General features: G+C 39.6%; 1 protein-coding gene across 2 annotated transcripts; it reads right to left on the bottom strand.

Moving 5' to 3' along the window:
* Window positions 1-12,150: 12,150 nt before the first annotated feature.
* Window positions 12,151-15,964, bottom strand: LOC143540737 (putative WRKY transcription factor 4). Of its 2 annotated transcripts, none has more exons than XM_077033719.1 (4): window positions 15,509-15,949; window positions 13,992-14,614; window positions 13,096-13,248; window positions 12,151-12,971 (listed from the first exon to the last, which is right to left on the bottom strand). In XM_077033719.1, exons 1-4 carry the CDS (start codon window positions 15,812-15,814, stop codon window positions 12,722-12,724), a joined length of 1,332 nt encoding a protein of 443 aa, XP_076889834.1. In that variant the 5' UTR covers window positions 15,815-15,949; the 3' UTR covers window positions 12,151-12,721. The 2 variants fall into 2 exon arrangements, with proteins under 2 accessions (XP_076889834.1, XP_076889833.1); XM_077033718.1 differs by having other exon boundaries at window positions 12,152-12,971; window positions 13,992-14,602; window positions 15,509-15,964.
* Window positions 15,965-20,835: the final 4,871 nt, after the last annotated feature.

A 20,835-nucleotide genomic window follows, 5' to 3' on the forward strand; every position in this document is an offset into this window, starting at 1 on the left:
GTGGGGCTTCAGCGGGGGCGCGAGAGCCCCTCCGCTCGCGCCCCCAGGCGCGAGCACCACACCACCAGGGCGCGAGAGGGGCGCGAGCGCGGAATTCAAAGCAGGCGCAAGGGGGGTCGCGGGAGAAAGGTGGCGTAAAGGAGCATTGGGGTGCGTGACATAGCCGTTGGAGTGTACACAAATGAGCCGTTGGGCTCTTTAATTTAATAAAAAAAAATTATTCTTCCTATATATAAACCCAATATCACCTAAAACAATTACCACACCCAAAATCACATAAAACAATTACCACAACTTCAAAAAAAAACCCAAAATCAGCCCCTCTTCCAAACTTTTTTTTAAAAACATGTCTGGAAATTGGTACCCAAACCTAGATTCAGGTTATAGTTACGACGATTTATGGTCGTCACCAGACCAATCGATGTTTTTTTCGGGGTCGCAAGAAACATCCGGCTTTCAACAATCCAACATACAACCGTCTCCTAACTTTGTTGTTCCGGAGACACAAGAATCACACGGTGATGCTACGGGAGCAAGAAGACGCGTCCACCGAAAAAAACAACTTGCAACGGACGGGCCGGGACCGGCTTCGACTCCGAGGATGAAACGGAAAACCACTCCGTGGTCATCGGATGAGAAGGAAGCCTTGTGTCGGGCTTGGATAGTCATTTCTGAGGATCGGCGTTGCGGTAATTGTTTTAACGTTTTTAATAATGATTTTTAAAAAAATAGTTAATTAAAAAAGTTAACTGAAAATCTAATTTAATTATTCATTTTGCAGCCGACTACCAAAAAAGCAAGGTTTTTTGGACAAAGGTTAGGGAGACGTTCTATACGCTCGTTGGGAGTACAGAGCGAAACGCCGATATGATTTCGGGTCGGTGGTCCGAAATCAGAAAATTTGTCGGCTTGTTTACTAATCTTTTCAACAGGAACGCCGGTCGTATGAGACCAAGTGGCAGTGATGATTTGGCGGTTTACAATTTCACTGTCGAAGAGTGGAGGCAGGAGTGTTTGCGGAGGTATGGGACGGTGAAGACGTGGGACGATGTAAAGTTGTGGGAGAGGTTGAAAAGGTGTTCCAAGTGGGTTGAGCTGGTGGCGCCGGACACTGATGCGGAAGTAGGGCCGAAACGGTCTAAAACTAGTTCGTCTGGAGCGTATAGCACTACTGCCGGGTCGGATTGCCGCGTTGGATTCGACCTAAACATTGCGGGGGAGGAAACGTCTTCACCGCCGAGGAGGCGGCCATTGGGACGGGACGCCAAGGGGAAAAAACCGGCTGTGGGGGGAGCCGTAAACATCGTCGATCTTGTTGAATCCCTCAATATGTGACACCCGGTAATTTCCCAATCCCACAAATCAAGTAATCAACCTAATTTAGGTGATTGTGAATTTTATGCGCGCCATGTTAGGATCAGCGCGGGCATATGTTATATGCGCCATGCGCGGATGCGATGCGCGCCATGTTATTATCAGCTCGGGCATATGTTATATGCGCCATGCGCGGATGCGATGCGCGCCATGTTATTATCAGCGCGGGCATATGTTATATGCGCCATGCGCGGATGCGATGCGCGCCATGTTATTATCAGCGCGAGCATATGTTTTATGCGCCACGCGCACAAGCTTTTGTTGTGTTTTCATGATAACTTAATTTTATGTCGTTTCTGTCTAATGGGTTGCATACCTCTTCAATAATCAATAAGTAAAACTATGTTCAAACAATATCCTAATTTCCTAATTAAGACCCAAATCATTTATGCGCGCGCGGAAAAAGGGTACATTGAGAGCTAGTTTGTTTGAAGCTCCAAGATGGAATTGACTTCAACATAACTGATCACTATGTTGAAATACCAAGACCTCATGGAGAATCTACAAATGAAACTCAACGTCCCTGACTACGAGAAGGTTACGCACCTACCCGCCTCAAATAAAAAGGAGTTATGAGCGACACCTGCGGGAAGAATCCCCGCGGGACACCTTAAAACTAAACCCTTTACGCATGAACGTCTGCACAGAAACCAACCACCTTTTCGCTTAAATCCAAAAGTTCACCCTGTTAATAAACTCTGAGAACGCTGGTTCCAGCAGAGCCAGATGGACTCGCAGGATTCCTTATAAGGACGCCTGCGCAGTGATACGCGCAGGATTCGTTACAAGGACGCTTGCGCGAAGACCAACTGGAGCCGCCGGACCCACAACGTTCAAAGAAATGGCCTTCACGCAGAAGGCTATACGCGCAAGGCTACACGCACAAAACACTTAGTCTATTCTTCAGATGTAAGGGGATTACTCCCGCCCAGAAAGAACCAGTTGCGTGTTTAAGAGATTTTTACCTTTTGACTGCACACTGACAACAGTACCAGGAAAAGTATACTGTAACACGAAATGTCAGCTGTCAGCCGCACCTACTCTCACCAACCACAGTCCTGCATGTACTGTCAAATCCATCAGAATCTTTATAACCACTCCCTAGGACCATCACCCCCATCCCTAAATAAATAATAATAAACCCCATACCTTGTCATCATTACACCCAATATAAATAAGATTTCAATCCCCTAAATCAAGGGATTATGTTCCCTTGAATTTGCCTATAAATAAGTATCAATTCTTGAATAAAATATCACACAAACACACTTCAAACTCCTCTCTTAAACCTGTAATTCTGCACTAACCATCTCCCAAGCATCCGTTTCCAGTTCCATCGCTAGGTAAGCCGAAACTTTAGTCTTGAGATTTACTTTTCTGACCAACCCTTATATTCTTCGATTTCTTGATCTTAATACACATATTTCTTGTTATTTAAACATATTCTAGACTTCCAATTTCGAGGCTAACATCAGGAGACCCGAATCTCGTTTAAACTCTCTCTAAACCATCACTTAACAAGAATCACAGGTGAGTCTCACAGCCCCTATTTTCACTGTTTTTAAACTGTTTTCGGGGCGAGGGACACGCGTTTAAATTATGTTTTATCATGGTATATTTACAAGCAATGCAAACGATTATCTGTTTATGGTGTTTATCTTGGTTTTCAATGTAAGTGCGCAAGATTTAGACAGTGATCACTTGTCCGTGGAACTCTAAGGGTAGGGACTACTGTGTTTGATCAACCCACTCGTAGGGGTCGCACCTCTTTGCATAGACGAGTGCCTAGTATGGTCATGGGGTAGTACTACTGGTAAAGCCCGCTCGTAGGGGTCGCACCTCTTTGCACGGACGAGCGCCTAGTTTTCCGAGCACAACGTCCGCGCGTAACCCGCGGGACGGTATTGTTTTAGCTCGTAGTGGCAGCGCCACTTTGCATGGATGAGCAGTGTTTTCAGAAATGTCCGCGCGTAACCCGCGGGACGGTTTTATCAAGCATATGTTTTAATGATGTTATCAGAAATATGTTTCAATATGGTTTTATCAATGATATGATGCAATACGATTTATCTAGTCACCAAAACTTGTGAACTCACTCAGTTTATACTGATTCAAATGTTTTTACGTGTCTTTCAGGTGATAATTAGTAGCGCAAGAAGTCACACATAGAGCACTTCACGCAGAACATCTATAAAAATGGTTTTTGGAAGATTTTAGTTCTATCCCTTCCACACGCGTGGTTGTTCCCGCCGTGTAAGGGGATATGGCGTGGAAATCTTCAACGTTTTTCATATGTGGATGTTTTTATATGTAATTCTAAACAATGTAATGTATTTTGTACTAGACATTTCATGCGCAATGGAAAATTTTATTTGAATGTTTGCAATGACCCGTGCTTGATTATCAATTCCCACTCGCGCGCACCCGGCTGTTTCCGCCGTTTAGGGCCGGGTGTGACAGATTGGTATCAGAGCACTGGTTATAGCGAACTAGGAAAGAAGTTTTAACCTAGACTATAACCGTAGGGGAATCGCATGAAATATTTTGCAAAGAAAAACCACACACACACTTAGGAACACGGGTCACACAATGTCTAGTAAACACTTAAGGATAAGAACATTATGTGCTAAGGGTACATGCGCTAAGTTTGATATATTTTCGTTCTCTTTTAAGAAAAACGAGAATGCCTCCAACCAGAGCCAAGGGAATTACCATGACACCCGAGGAACTCGCAGAAATAATCGCACAGGCGATCGCAACGCATGAGGCCAGCAAGGCCGAATCAAGTCAGGGTCGTCAAGAGACCGAAACCCCAGAACCCGAATCAGGAGCTTTGGACAAAGGATGCTCCTATAAGACATTTATGGCCTGTAAGCCTTGGCCATTCAAGGGCACCGAAGGGGCCATTGGGCTCTACAACTGGATCGACAAAATGGAGACAGTTCTCTCCATTAGCGGGTGTAGTGAAAATCAAAAGGTCCTTTACGCGATCTGCATGTTTCAAGAAGCGGCCTCGTCTTGATGGAAGCTTCAAGTGAAAACATTGGGACGAGAAGTTGCTCTCCACAAGACCTAGGAGGAGCTAAAGGAAATGATGATGAAAAAGTTCTGCTCTCGCGCCGAAATTCAGAGTCTACAACAGGAATTTTGGAACCACACCATGATAGGAACTGATATCGACGCCTACAACAACCGATTCAACGAACTTTGCCAGATGGTGCCGGATATGGCGAACACGGAGGAGAAAAAGATAGAGAGGTATATTTATGGGTTACCCCATGTTATCAGAGTTCCACTCAATGCCGCAGCGCCTCCAACCTTTGATGAGGCAGTGGCGCGGGCCATCACTCTTACAAGAGATACGGTCCGTGCGGGCATGTTGACCTCGCGCAGGAACGAGCAGCGAACCTCTGACCCCAAGAGAAAATGGAACTCTCACCACCGAGGGTCCGACTCCAAGCAACCACCATTCAAGAAACAGGAGAGCGTAAGGGCTTACACGATACAAGCCCTGGAGCCATCACGAAAAGGGTACAATGGGCCTCACCCATGGTGCAGCAGATGCAAGTATCACCACGGGGGTGAATGCGCAAGCATCGTATGCGCCAAATGTAGCAGACCAGGGCACAAGGCGATAAACTGCCATAAGGAAGCTGGAGCAAACGACAACTGCTACGCATGAGGGAAGCCAGGACATTTCAGTCGGGATTGCCCGCAAAAGAGAAACCAAGCTCGCGGGAGAGCCTTTGTGATCGGCGCGGGCGAAGCAAAAGAAGAACCGAATGTGGTAACCGGTACGTTTCTACTTAACGACCATTTTGCATCTGTCTTATTTGATACTGGCGCTGACCTAAGTTTCATATCCACTGAGTTTAAAAACTCCCTAGGCCTAGCAACCAGTAGGCTAGACACGCCTTATACTATAGAGCTAGCCAATGGTAGGCAGATACGCGCGAACGAAAGGACTGAGCAATGTGTTTTGGTCATGGGAGGTCACGGATTCAATATTAACTTATTGCCAATAGACTTGGGAAGCTTTGACATTGTGGTAGGCATGGATTGGTTAGTCGAGAACCACGCGGAAATTATTTGCCATGAGAAGCAGGTTCGGATCCCACTGTTGAGCGGAGAAACCTTGGTAATTCAAGGGGAAAGAAGTGGAGTTGCGACAAAACTCATTTCGTGTCTAAAGGCGCGCAAGTGCCTGAGGAAAGGATGCTACGCCTTCCTGGCGCACGTAGTAGAGAAGAAAGGAGATGAACGAAAGATTGAAGACTTACCAGTGGCGCGCGAATTCCCGGAAGTTTTCCCTGAAGATCTGCCCGGATTACCGCCACCGCGACAAGTCGAGTTTCGAATCGACTTGGTTCCAGGAGCTGCACCAGTAGCTCGAGCACCCTATCGACTAGCTCCATCCGAGATGCAAGAGCTATCCAATCAGTTGCAGGAACTATTGGATAAGGGTTTCATACGCCCAAGCTTTTCACCCTGGGGAGCTCCAGTACTTTTTGTAAAGAAGAAGGATAGTTCATTTAGAATGTGTATTGACTACAGGGAACTGAACAAGCTGACGGTCAAGAATCGGTACCCCTTACCGAGGATTGACGACTTATTTGATCAGTTGCAGGGATCCAGTTATTACTCGAAGATAGATCTACGGTCAGGTTACCACCAACTTAGGGTCCATGAGGAAGACGTGCTGAAGACAGCCTTCCGAACTAGATACGGCCATTATGAGTTCTTAGTGATGCCTTTCGGGCTAACTAATGCACCGGCTGTATTCATGGATCTGATGAACCGTGTGTGCAAACCATACTTGGATAAGTTTGTGATTGTGTTTATAGATGATATTCTGGTTTACTCCCGAACCAGAGCGGAGCATGAACAACATCTGAGATTAATTTTGGAGTTGCTGAAGGAAGAAAAGTTGTATGCAAAGTTTTCTAAATGTGAGTTTTGGCTTAGAGAGGTTCACTTTCTCGGTCACGTTGTAAACGAGAAAGGAATACACGTCGATCCTTCCAAGGTCAAAGCCATCGAGAATTGGGAAGCGCCAAAAACACCAACTGAGGTGAGGCAATTCCTAGGACTAGCTGGCTACTATCGACGTTTCATTGAGAACTTCTCCAAGATAGCTTTACCTCTGACTACGCTAACTCAGAAAGATAAGAAGTTTGATTGGGGCGAAAACCAGGAAGCAGCGTTTCAAATGTTAAAGCAAAAGTTATGTAGTGCGCCAATTTTGTCGCTACCCGAGGGGACGGACGACATCGTCGTCTACTGCGACGCTTCACATCAAGGACTCGGATGTGTCCTTATGCAGAGAAACAAAGTCATAGCGTATGCCTCTCGTCAACTCAAGGTCAATGAAAGGAATTATACAACGCATGATCTGGAACTTGGAGCAGTTGTTTTCGCACTAAAGATTTGGCGCCATTATCTTTATGGTACAAAGTGTTTGATTTTTACGGATCACAAGAGCCTTCAACATATATTTGATCAAAAGGATTTAAACATGAGGCAACGAAGATGGGTTGAATTATTGAATGATTATGATTGTGAAATAAAGTATCATCCTGGAAAGGCGAATGTGGTAGCAGACGCTTTAAGTAGGAAAGAGCGAGCAAAGACGCTACGAGTTAAGGCTCTAAGATTGACCATTCGCGCAGACCTCACTACCCGCATCCGAGAAGCTCAACAAGAAGCCTTGAAATCAGAGTTTGTCAAGAACGAATCCCTTGGGGGTATGATTAAGAATTTGGAGCTCAAAGAGAACGATACTCGATATTTTGCTAACCGCATATGGGTCCCTCTCAAGGGAGGATTGCGCGAGCAAGTGTTAAACGAAGCTCACAAAACGCGGTATTCCGTACATCCTGGCGCAGACAAGATGTACCAAGATGTAAAAGCGCTGTATTGGTGGCCCAATCTTAAGGGCGACATCGCGACGTATGTCAGTAAGTGCCTGACGTGTTCGAAGGTGAAGGCTGAATACCAGAAACCGTCGGGGTTGCTTCAACAGCCAGAAATTCCCATGTGGAAGTGGGAACAAATCTCCATGGACTTCATTACCAAACTACCAAGGACACCTGGGGGTTACAACACGATTTGGGTTATTGTAGACCGGCTAACTAAGTCAGCACACTTCCTACCGATCAAGGAAACTGATAAGATGGAAAAGTTAGCCCGATTGTATATTCGAGAAGTAGTTTCAAAACACGGAGTTCCGGTATCCATCATTTCTGATAGAGATAGTCGTTTCACCTCAAGATTTTGGAGATCGTTACAAGGGGCTTTAGGTACTCGTCTTGGCATGAGTACGGCTTATCATCCCCAAACGGATGGACAAAGCGAGCGAACCATTCAAACATTAGAAGATATGTTGCGCGCGTGCGCAATCGATTTTGGGGGTAGCTGGGATACTCATCTCCCATTGGTTGAATTTTCATACAATAACAGTTATCACACAAGCCTCAAGGCTGCGCCATTTGAAGCCTTGTATGGGCGCAAGTGTAGGTCCCCACTGTGTTGGGCTGAAGTGGGTGACAAGCAAATGACTGGTCCAGAATTGATCCAAGAAACGACGGACAAAATTTTCCAGATACGGGATCGCCTTAAGGCAGCGCGCGACAGACAGAAAAGCTATGCAGATGTGAGAAGAAAACCGTTGGAATTTCAAGTAGGGGATAGAGTACTTTTGAAAGTCTCTCCATGGAAGGGAGTCCCCCGTTTCGGCAAGCGAGGAAAGTTAAATCCGCGATACATCGGACCATTTGAGATCCTGGAAAGGATCGGTCCAGTTGCTTATAAACTCCATTTACCCGCCGAACTTAGTGGAGTTCACGACACGTTTCATGTGTCCAACCTCAAGAAGTGCTTATCAGATGAAACGTTAATTTTACCATTGGACGAGGTTCATATCGACAAACAACTACACTTCGTGGAAGAGCCCATAGCAGTAACCGATTGGAAAGAACAAAAGTTGCGAAGAAGCCGAATCAAGTTAGTAAAGGTTCAATGGAACTCAAAGCGTGGACCTGAATTCACTTGGGAAAGAGAAGACCAAATGCGCAAAAAGTACCCATACCTCTTCCAAAGGATAGTTCCTACCAGCGAAATCTCCTAAATTTCGGGACGAAATTCTCCTAACAAGGGGAGAATGTGACACCCGGTAATTTCCCAATCCCATAAACCAAGTAATCAACCTAATTTAGGTGATTGTGAATTTTATGCGCGCCATGTTAGGATCAGCGCGGGCATATGTTATATGCGCCATGCGCGGATGCGATGCGCGCCATGTTATTATCAGCGCGGGCATATGTTATATGCGCCATGCGCGGATGCGATGCGCGCCATGTTATTATCAGCGCGGGCATATGTTATATGCGCCATGCGCGGATGCGATGCGCGCCATGTTATTATCAGCGCGGGCATATGTTTTATGCGCCACGCGCACAAGCTTTTGTTGTGTTTTCATGATAACTTAATTTTATGTCGTTTCTGTCTAATGGGTTGCATACCTTTTCAATAATCAATAAGTAAAACTATGTTCAAACAATATCCTAATTTCCTAATTAAGACCCAAATCATTTATGCGCGCGCGGAAAAAGGGAACATTGAGAGCTAGTTTGTTTGAAGCTCCAAGATGGAATTGACTTCAACATAACTGATCACTATGTTGAAATACCAAGACCTCATGGAGAATCTACAAATGAAACTCAACGTCCCTGACTACGAGAAGGTTACGCACCTACCCGCCTCAAATAAAAAGGAGTTATGAGCGACACCTGCGGGAAGAATCCCCGCGGGACACCTTAAAACTAAACCCTTTACGCATGAACGTCTGCACAGAAACCAACCACCTTTTCGCTTAAATCCAAAAGTTCACCCTGTTAATAAACTCTGAGAACGCTGGTTCCAGCAGAGCCAGATGGACTCGCAGGATTCCTTATAAGGACGCCTGCGCAGTGATACGCGCAGGATTCGTTACAAGGACGCTTGCGCGAAGACCAACTGGAGCCGCCGGACCCACAACGTTCAAAGAAATGGCCTTCACGCAGAAGGCTATACGCGCAAGGCTACACGCACAAAACACTTAGTCTATTCTTCAGATGTAAGGGGATTACTCCCGCCCAGAAAGAACCAGTTGCGTGTTTAAGAGATTTTTACCTTTTGACTGCACACTGACAACAGTACCAGGAAAAGTATACTGTAACACGAAATGTCAGCTGTCAGCCGCACCTACTCTCACCAACCACAGTCCTGCATGTACTGTCAAATCCATCAGAATCTTTATAACCACTCCCTAGGACCATCACCCCCATCCCTAAATAAATAATAATAAACCCCATACCTTGTCATCATTACACCCAATATAAATAAGATTTCAATCCCCTAAATCAAGGGATTATATTCCCTTGAATTTGCCTATAAATAAGTATCAATTCTTGAATAAAATATCACACAAACACACTTCAAACTCCTCTCTTAAACCTGTAATTCTGCACTAACCATCTCCCAAGCATCCGTTTCCAGTTCCATCGCTAGGTAAGCCGAAACTTTAGTCTTGAGATTTACTTTTCTGACCAACCCTTATATTCTTCGATTTCTTGATCTTAATACACATATTTCTTGTTATTTAAACATATTCTAGACTTCCAATTTCGAGGCTAACATCAGGAGACCCGAATCTCGTTTAAACTCTCTCTAAACCATCACTTAACAAGAATCACATGTGAGTCTCACAGCCCCTATTTTCACTGTTTTTAAACTGTTTTCGGGGCGAGGGACACGCGTTTAAATTATGTTTTATCATGGTATATTTACAAGCAATGCAAACGATTATCTGTTTATGGTGTTTATCTTGGTTTTCAATGTAAGTGCGCAAGATTTAGACAGTGATCACTTGTCCGTGGAACTCTAAGGGTAGGGACTACTGTGTTTGATCAACCCACTCGTAGGGGTCGCACCTCTTTGCATAGACGAGTGCCTAGTTTGGTCATGGGGTAGTACTACTGGTAAAGCCCGCTCGTAGGGGTCGCACCTCTTTGCACGGACGAGCGCCTAGTTTTCCGAGCACAACGTCCGCGCGTAACCCGCGGGACGGTATTGTTTTAGCTCGTAGTGGCAGCGCCACTTTGCATGGACGAGCAGTGTTTTCGGAAATGTCCGCGCGTAACCCGCGGGACGGTTTTATCAAGCATATGTTTTAATGATGTTATCAGAAATATGTTTCAATATGGTTTTATCAATGATATGATGCAATACGATTTATCTAGTCACCAAAACTTGTGAACTCACTCAGTTTATACTGATTCAAATGTTTTTACGTGTCTTTCAGGTGATAATTAGTAGCGCAAGGAGTCACACATAGAGCACTTCACGCAGAACATCTATAAAAATGGTTTTTGGAAGATTTTAGTTCTATCCCTTCCACACGCGTGGTTGTTCCCGCCGTGTAAGGGGATATGGCGTGGAAATCTTCAACGTTTTTCATATGTGGATGTTTTTATATGTAATTCTAAACAATGTAATGTATTTTGTACTAGACATTTCATGCGCAATGGAAAATTTTATTTGAATGTTTGCAATGACCCGTGCTTGATTATCAATTCCCACTCGCGCGCACCCGGCTGTTTCCGCCGTTTAGGGCCGGGTGTGACACAATAAATTCAACAAAACCATGGAGGTGGTCTCTAATGACAAAAAGGAAAAAAGTCGAATGAGAGATTTGGACTTCCTTACAAGAGACTTCAGTAACCTAAATCCGGTCGATCAAATGCTGATGGAAAAGCAAAAGGAACGTATCCGAAAGAGGTTGATCGAAGAAGACCAAGCCGAAGAATAAGAATAATGTTTTTTTAGTACTTTAATTTTTTTTTATTTTTAGATATTAATGTGTTTTTTTTAATGTGTGTTTTTTTTAATAATTTATGAGTTTTTTAATAATACGTTTTTTGAATATATTTATAAAAAAATAAAAAAAAATCCGCTGGAGCCCCTGCTGGAGCCCCTCCACACCAGGGCCAGGGGCTCCAGCGGGGGCTCCAACACCCATCTTATCCAGTTTCTCTCTCTGCCACACGTCACAATATTATTGGCTGGAGCCCCCACTCGCGCCCCCGTTAGAGCCCCCCACACCCCTCAGCCTGAAACTACTTGAGTTTTCACTATTCTTTTTTTAAATTTACCCGTCATTTGGATTCATTGTCACTTTTAGAGAGTAAAATTAAATCATTTAAGATGACGAATGTTATTTGTTTTACTTTTAATTGTTGAAAGTGAACAGCCAAAAAATCGTTTGAAATAAAACGTTACATATACGTTACATATTATCGATGTTATACAAATACGTTTTCAAAATTTAGCTCAAAAATCTTATACAAATACGTTACATATTATCGATGTTAAATAGGTCATGTTCGCAGGTTGAACCTGACACAAACCCTTAAATTTGACATGAATCTGAAAATTTTGTCAAGAAAATAACATCGATTTTCATAAGTTGACACAAACACAACATGCTTATAAGTTATAACCTGACTTATTTATTTATTATTTTTTTTTTGCATAACATTGCTCTACAACATAAATGTATATAAAACAATTGCGTGTGTAAGTTAAAGAACCGTGATGTTCATTTCTCTTTAATTGTTATAACCGTGTGTAAAATACCCCGTCAATTTCAATTATGACATAAATCATATTTTTTTTATAAGTTTCACAAGCATGTTAAACGAGACAACTTGCGAACCCAACAATTGAACCATAAGTTAACTCATTTAATTAAACATGTTCTAAAGCCAGAACTGTGATTTTCATGTCTTGCTGAAAAATCACACCACCACTTTCCTCAAACTCTTTATGCAAGTGTCAAGTAGAAGTTATTATAGGCCAAAGTTTACATGCTTGTCAATCACTCAATCTTTAATAGAATATGTTAATTTTAGAACCTTCAATTCTTAAATTAAAAAAAAACAAATTAAATGCACAAAAATAGATCTATTAATTCCACAACTGGACTCAGCCAAAATATATATATATATATAAATAAATAAAAAACTTTCTTGTAACAAATTTTCAAACAACACAATATTGGTACAAAGATCTTAATAATGTTAAAAGTAAACAGAACAATGGCCCAAAAAGAACACTAGCCACTGTTTCTGGGACACACTAACTTTTGTATGATTTACAACAACAATATATGATATGAACTTTCAACTAACTTCTACTCTTTTCCTGTCGTGTGATATGATTTAACCAAATAAAAACTATAGCAAACAAACTATGAGAAATCTTCACCAAAAGATGACTTACACAATTGTAACAAACTTAAAATTGATCATCATGTTATTTGTTCTTCTTTAAATTGTAAAAGACCGGTGGGTGGTGGTTGTTGTTGTTGACGGTTTGGATATTCTGGCGGCTGATATTGAGAGGAGGCGGTGGCTATGTTATGGCTACTGTTTTTAGCCGCTGGCACGTCGTGTGTGTGTTTCCCTTCATATGTCGTTATCACGGCTTTTGGGTCACTTGCGGCTCGCTCGACATGTTTTCTAACATTGCATCCTTGGTTGGTGCACTTGTAGTAACTCCTGCATATAAAATATCATTGTATTGTTGTTTATTGGACCATATAACACAAAATATGTTTTATAGTGAAACAACTTTTTTGAATGGCATTTTATTAGAAACAACTAATTAAGATAAATTGTTAACCTTGGATGGGGATTTCCTTTGACAACTTTTTGTCCGTACTTGCGCCATCTATAGCCGTCATCAAGAAGATCAACTTCACTTGTTGTTTGGACTATGATCCGAGGTTCTGTCCTATGAGATGCAACCAGGTCCGAACCTCTGACCTCGGTGTTCCTACACATTATATGTACAAGAACTTAGTATAACAATAGTACTTGTTCAACAAGATATGTTCTTACACCTTGAACAGTACAACACATATATGACTTTGCACAATTTTTTTTTCATATATATCACTTAGGAAAAGTGTACATTTTTATCACTGTTCATAGTTATAAAATGTGTAAATTTGTATTTCTTCATGTTTATAATGCTGAAAAACTTGAAAAAATGTATACATATTTTCTTAAACCACATATATATGCAAGTAGCTAGGGGTGTTAATTATGGTCCGATTTTGACGGTTTTAAGTGAAATCTTAAGCCAGAAAGTTAGTAACCGTTTTTGACCATTGCAAACCAAAACCCAACTATTGAAAATTAAAGCTTAATTAAATATACTGTTACTAATGGTTTGGCTTCGATTGGGTTAATTTCACAGTTTGGGTTTATTGGACCTTTATAATATTATAAAAACATGAAAGACAATCAAAATAAAGAAAGAATAATGTTACAATAGTTAAACTCAGAAGGGCCACATCCTACGACCTGCTTCAGTTTTTTTTTTCTAATCGGTTTCAAGTATAGACTGTAAACCAAACTGTTAGGTATGGTTTGAAAATTCGTAAACTAGTCGAACTTTAAAAAAAAACAACCTTGAGACCAAACTGGTGACTACTTTAGGCGGTTTCATGGGTTCAAACTGAGCCATGAACACCGCCATATTAGTAAATAAAATAATAGTAATATTAAAAGTACCTCCTTTTTGCTTGAGGTTCATCATCATGTCTTTCATCTCCTCTACTTACATCATCACCAACTTCATCACTATCACTCGATCCCGAATGTTCATATTCAGCTTGACTAGATTCTTGATCCTTCATGGTCAACGAATGCATTGATCTCGAATGACCAAAATTATTCGTTTTCCCCTCGGGCCCTTGTTCGTATTGGCTTGAACTACCACTACCAGCATCTTTTCCACGCTTAGATTGAGGCGGTTGGTGGTTATGTTGTCCTTTGTAAATAATCTCAGTCACTAAACCCTCAACAGACCGTTCGACTTGCTTTTTAACAGGACAATTAGGATGAGTGCATTTATAATAACTTCTTGGGTATTCACTGCCTTTAACTTGTTTTTGCCCGTATTTCCTCCAGTTGTAGCCGTCATCAGCGGGCTTATCGACGGCTACCGGGGGTACATTGGACATTTCATGTGTAGCATTATGGTTTGGGATGGAAGGTGGAAGTCTTTGGTATGTGTTTGGTTTAGAATTAAAAGAATGAATTTGTGGTACTTCAGTATGCACTTGTGTACCATGTCTTGTGACTTGAGCTAATGCTTGTTGGTGAGATATTCCTTGTGGGCCCTGGTTACAAAACTTGAAGTGAGTTGCTAAAAGCCTAAAAGTCTAAAACATATGTGATAGTATACTTAATACAAAAGTTAAAACAAATATAGAATGCATATCCTAGAAATAAGATGGGACAAAACTAATGTCCAAGATTTATTTCCACTATATATAAAGCATTAAGCAAATACATAAGAGAGACATAAAAAATGGTACATATATAAGTGCCTCATGAATCACATTTTAACTCCCACTTCATATGATTATTTTCTATACATAATGTGTAAGTGCTAATACATTTCTTACATTCTCTACTAATGCTCATTTATATATCAATGTTACCAATATTTCATGTGGAATGATCATAACTCAACTACACAAGTGCATAATATATGGAAAACACACAAGAGCCTATAGCTATTGGGATTTTTAATAGAGAACCGTGAGTATCACAATAACCACTTGTACATAACGCAGATAAAATATACTAGAAGATAAAAAAAATACGCATTTGTGCTGTTACACAACCGCACCTCACCACTCACATTTAAAAGTTAAAACTAAAGGTTGTTCGTGTTAACATTAGCTTCATAAATATGTGTAAACGCACATTTAATTTTACACAATACATCATGAGATTAAAGATCTTCCTAGGTGCAATCACACATGAACTTATGAACAAAACCTTATAAATTAATAATTAAACTTTTATTTGTATAAAGTATCATAAACATCATGACTTAATAATCTCCTATACCTATACAATATACATTATTTATCATTCACATGAGTAACTCATTAATGCCAAACATATTATTTTACCAACTCTATAAATAATATCATGATATCATCCAAAATAAATATTAATCACTATAAGTCTATAATCATATAAAAACATTTAAGCTATAGTAAAAACTTTGTTACCTGAGTTTGATGAAAGAATCCAGGTGAATCAAGCAAGCTAGCCGGACTCATACCCGCCGGAATAGTAAACACCGACGGTTGACTAACCTCCAAACCCGCCGGCCGTCCATTATTCATAAACTGAAAGTCAACGCTCACACCACCGGAGTTATCCATCTCTTTATTACCAAACCCATGTCCCATATTATTATTAACCCGGTCCGGAACCCTCGCCGGGGACGATATAGCCCCCGACAAAAGCTGCGAAAAAGAACGACAATCCGAATCCGGATCGTTCTCCGAAAAAAAATTTGCAACTAAAGTCATCGGTCCCGGACTGGCGTCCGTGCCCCCGGCGCCTGCGCCAGTGAACAGACTGTCCACTATCGAACGCGCCAGGAGTGTAATTGATGGACGCGACGGGACTGACAGGGATGAATTATTATTATTATTACTACTACCCTTGTTTTCATCCATGTTAGATATTAGTAATAATATTATTATTAATAATAATAATCTTGATTGAAGTTGAGGTGTATATTGAGTATTGGATATTAATTTTGCCGGCTATGAGAATATGAGAATAGATTGATTTGGTGTTTGTGTTTGTCTGTGTTCAGACAATCTGAAAACTAGGTAAAAAGTCCACGGAGTAGATACGAAAAGAGGTTTCTGAAAATGTTTCTATATTTGGGTGGTGTTTTTTCTCCCTATATGTTTTGTGGGGTTACATTTGACACCCTTGTTTATTGTTAATTGCTAGTTAGAGACTTGGTTATATAGAGAGTGTTATTTTAAGGGTAACTAACTAACAAAAACCGTTGCTTTATGACCATTCAAAGAAGTATGCGAATTTGATCAATACTGGTTAGGTTTATTATGGTAACGATACTGGACCCAAAAGGAAATTAGTAAACTTTCAGAATATTAGTATTGACATTTGTATAGTTTATGATAAAGGAACATATTTAAAACAACATATAGTTTATTAATACAACTTGTGCAATGTGATATTTGTGAGCCGACGATAATTCAGTCTATATCAGGTTATGGAGATGAAACAAGTGGTATCTTTTAACCAGATATGTGTTCATATGATTTGGGAGACGTGAGGCTGGAGGCGTGGGTGCTGATTTAGGCTAGAATGTTAATGGTGATGAAAATTACGAAAATCCAATCACCACCCACACCTGAGTAAGCTAAAATAAAAATGTTTTGGGTAACACACTATATATTAAGAGAATAATATGACTAGAATAACATGAGAAAAAAAATGTTCAAGGGTTTAGTGACAAAACAGATGAAAAACTAACGAAAACAACCGTATCATGGTTGGAATCTAAGTTCAAGAATGCTAACAAAAAAAAATCATCATCTAAAAGTCTTAGTCATTAAGATAAGAAACTGATAAAAAGAAGTGGATGAACAAAGTTCAACATTTAAAGTGAGATGTAATGTCGAATATATGATCATACTTTTTATATATCCAAATTTATTGCTTGCTAAGTGGGAGTTGTTTACAATAGAGGGAGTGGACCTCCTTTCATACTAAAGGTTTTGTGTGTGATTATGTTCAAAAGTTAAAGCAAGAAAATATAAAATATGTGTTGTTACTTAACCCTTTATGAAGCAAATTGCTAAAAACCTAAATTCTAAGCTAAATAATTAATAACACTGAGCTTGTATAGTTGTATATCTTTTATTTTAAAGTTACTAAACATTTTACAAATCTAAATCCGAAATGAACTATTCCGTGAACCACAAGGGTTGTGTATGTAAACCTTAAAACCACAAGGGGGTTATATGGTAAAATAAGAAAACATGTTTCACAAGAGAACCCAAATTTGCCAATTGGCAATTGTTAAATGAAATCTAAGGAGCCAAACATCACAGCACCCACTCTCTCGCGTTATTGTGCCCACGACATGTTCCAATCGACACCCCTCAAATACTCCCATCTTTTCTAATATATTATTATTATTCCAAGAGCTATTTAATTTAAATAAATTAATAATTATTTAAATACACACAAACAGAAATTACAATGTTTTCAAATAAAATAAGTTACCTTTAATCGACTTGAAACAATCATCACTTCAATCACAACCAATGAACAATATGTTATATTGTTGCCTTAACGAAGTTTTAAACTTGGTGCTTGGCCAAGGCTTCTGCTGACTTGCAATGCGAGTCTTGCTGAAGTTACGTGTTTGCGTTTGCTTTGTTGGTGCCTGATGGGTTACCCCTAAGAACATGCCAAGGCCCAACATGTCAGCATGCACTAAGTTGGCCTAATATTGGTAAGCCCGAGTAAAGGCGTTGTTGACGACCTGCCGTTAGGATTTAGTCCCAAGTATTCTCCTATAAATAGAAGGTCACGCCTTCACAAAGAGAGAGCTTTTACTACACTCTCCATCTTGTATACTTTATACATATGCATATATATGATCACAAAATATGATCTCAAATGCGACCCGACAGCTTTTCCTATGTTTACAACCCGCGCTGTAACCTGATAAGGACCCAACATAAGTAATACTAAGACGGATCTGGACAGAAGGAGGTTGTTCTCTCCTTGCATTATTATTACCCTTTACGGTTATCTCTATGATGCGGTTTTTGGATTCAAGATTGACGTCATTCGTGGGACCAAATACTAGTAAGATGATGCAACATTTTATGAACGACTTGTTTCATAACGATATTCAAGGACGGACTCTTGTTTTAACAATGATATGCTATTATAGTATTCGATACTTGTTTTGTGATGTGTTTTTTAGGTATCCGACAATTAGATTACACTAATTCACCAAACATTTATTATAAGCGAAACCAATAAAGATAATTTGGGTCCGTCATTAACAATTTCCAAGTATAGGAATTCACAAATCCTGGTAGCGAGCAATAGAATGAAAGTACATTTTATAATGTTTTGTTATAACCACATAATTGAATTAACCCAAATGACTGCTAAATCCACGATTCTTAGACTTCTAAACAATTGACGATAAGAAAAAAAAGAAAGAGAGCGCTTACAAAACACAAATTAGTGATATTATCTATATAGAGTAAATAAGACTGTTGGCGCCACATCTAATTTTTTTGGAATATTTTAACTATCATGTCTGTATATTCCTTCTTAGGAAGTAAATAGAAACAACTTGATTGTTTGGTAGAGTGGCAGAGTAAAGATGGTTAAAGTTTGTGCTGCTGGATTGGACTCAAGTTCAAGACTACTTATTGCAAAAGTTTTATTTTTGGTATATATATACTCTAAAAGATTATTAGTTAAACCAATGAAGTAAATCGGTTGAATGGCTTGACGAGGGTTGGTTAAATTAGAAACCACACATGCTTGGCTTAGTTTTGTTCGAAGCTTCGGATTTTATTTTTTTAAGGTTTTTTATAACTTAGGTTATTTTGCAGATTCGTGATAATTTAGTTACATCCTTCATAAAGTTCATGCATTGAAACCACCGTTAAAAAACTGGCATTAATTAGTATTGATGTTATTTTAATCAATAACAACATTCGTTTTTGTATTTCCAATTCAAATGTATGTTTTGTTGCTAAACGATGTGTTGGTTTCATAACAGTATTGTTGCAAGCTAAATTGATATCGCTTAACATGCAACACAAACCAGAATCCGCTGCGCAACGCGCGCGGGAAAAAATCTAGTTGTCATTAAAGCGCTTCTAAAATTGGTTACCATGACCCAAATGGTGAGTAATGTCTATAGTTTACTAGTTTAGAAACTTGTCTAGTAAGATAGTGAAATGAACTCCTTTTGTGTTAAAGCATGGATAACATAATTTTCCAACTACCATAAATGAATCTATTCGTGAATATCGATCGCAACAACGATGATGTGAGATCGAGGGGAGAAATACATAAATAATGGTTGTATGGATGTAAGAAAGAGGATGATATGCTTTGTATAAAGTTTCGTAATATATAATCTACACAACTGGTATTAAAAAATGCCATCACGCCTTATGGCACGCATTTCACATGTAAGATCTCATTTTCAACGTATTAAAAAATTAATAACGTTATTATTAATTAATTGAAAGTAATATTATTTATATTTTATAAAAAAGAGTGATGATACATATTACGATAGTCGTTTACTAAAACTCAAACAAAGTCGAACTATAGGGACAAAACTGATGAAACCTAAGTTTTTGGTTAAATCATGAAGTTAATAAACCACCTATGTAAACTTAGACAAATATTTTGACTGGATATCGTATGTATACTTACTTAACAAAAGTGGTCTCACATACTTATGGTCATGCGTTATACATCATGGGAAAGGGTCGCTAAGCCCCGCCACCTCAGCAAACTCGGCGTAGAACAACGACACGGTGAGAGCCTGGTACTAGGGGTTAGGGCCAATTGTTTTTTGTTTTGTTTTGTTTTTTTGTTTATTTTTTGTTTTAATAATAACTATATATAATCCAATTTTATATCTCCACCTAATTGCATCACATTTCACCCACCACCATCTATTTTCGGTTGTAAAATGTGAACCCCTCTCATGAATACAATACCTTATTTACCCTAGGTATCGAGGTTAGTTGATATTTAACAAAAAAATAAATAAAAACTGCATTAAATAAAATAAAACTAACATATAAACCTAAACAATTCAAACAAACCATTTAATTTAAACTCTTATTTTATCCTTTTATAGGCTTGTCTCTTTATTTTCATACATCAACTTTTCCTTTGAAGACTAATCCATATTATGTCAACATCCCCCATCCTCACCTATATTGACTAAGTTTTGTTTGCATTTTAATTTTCATTGTTTATAAATATGTGTTCAAATCAAGTAACTTTCTTGACATTAGTCATTTTAGCCTTGGTTGGTAGACTGGGGCGGAAATACATATGTAGGTCCTTATTCTTGGAAACCTATTGAGTTTTGGAAAACTACTAGAGCATATATACAAGACAACTACAGTGAACCCATTCATAAATTTGTATACACCAAAACAAGAAACAGTCTTAGTGGTAAATAGTTTGAATTGCAATATGAATGTCACAGGTTCAAGTATGTTTTAATGGACTATTATATTTCTTTACATGTATATGATTTCATCATATACTAGTTTGCTTTTGCATTGGATGAGTGAGTAGGATACGATATAAATGGAGCGGTTTTATAGATGGCTATGATATAATAAAAGTTCGAGACCTTAGAATTTGTAGTTTTTTTCCTTTTGGTAACTGGGTGTCTAGTTTCTGACTAGATACATTCTATTTGTTTAACGACAATCCAATTGGCCGTTCAAAAAATAATAAATAAAGCGAGTCACGAAAATATTAAATAAGGCTTTTG

Source organism: Bidens hawaiensis, unplaced genomic scaffold (genome assembly GCF_021521415.1).
Source record: "Bidens hawaiensis isolate Kalapana, Puna unplaced genomic scaffold, B.hawaiensis_p1.1 tig00012328_1, whole genome shotgun sequence".
NCBI lineage: Eukaryota > Viridiplantae > Streptophyta > Magnoliopsida > Asterales > Asteraceae > Bidens > Bidens hawaiensis.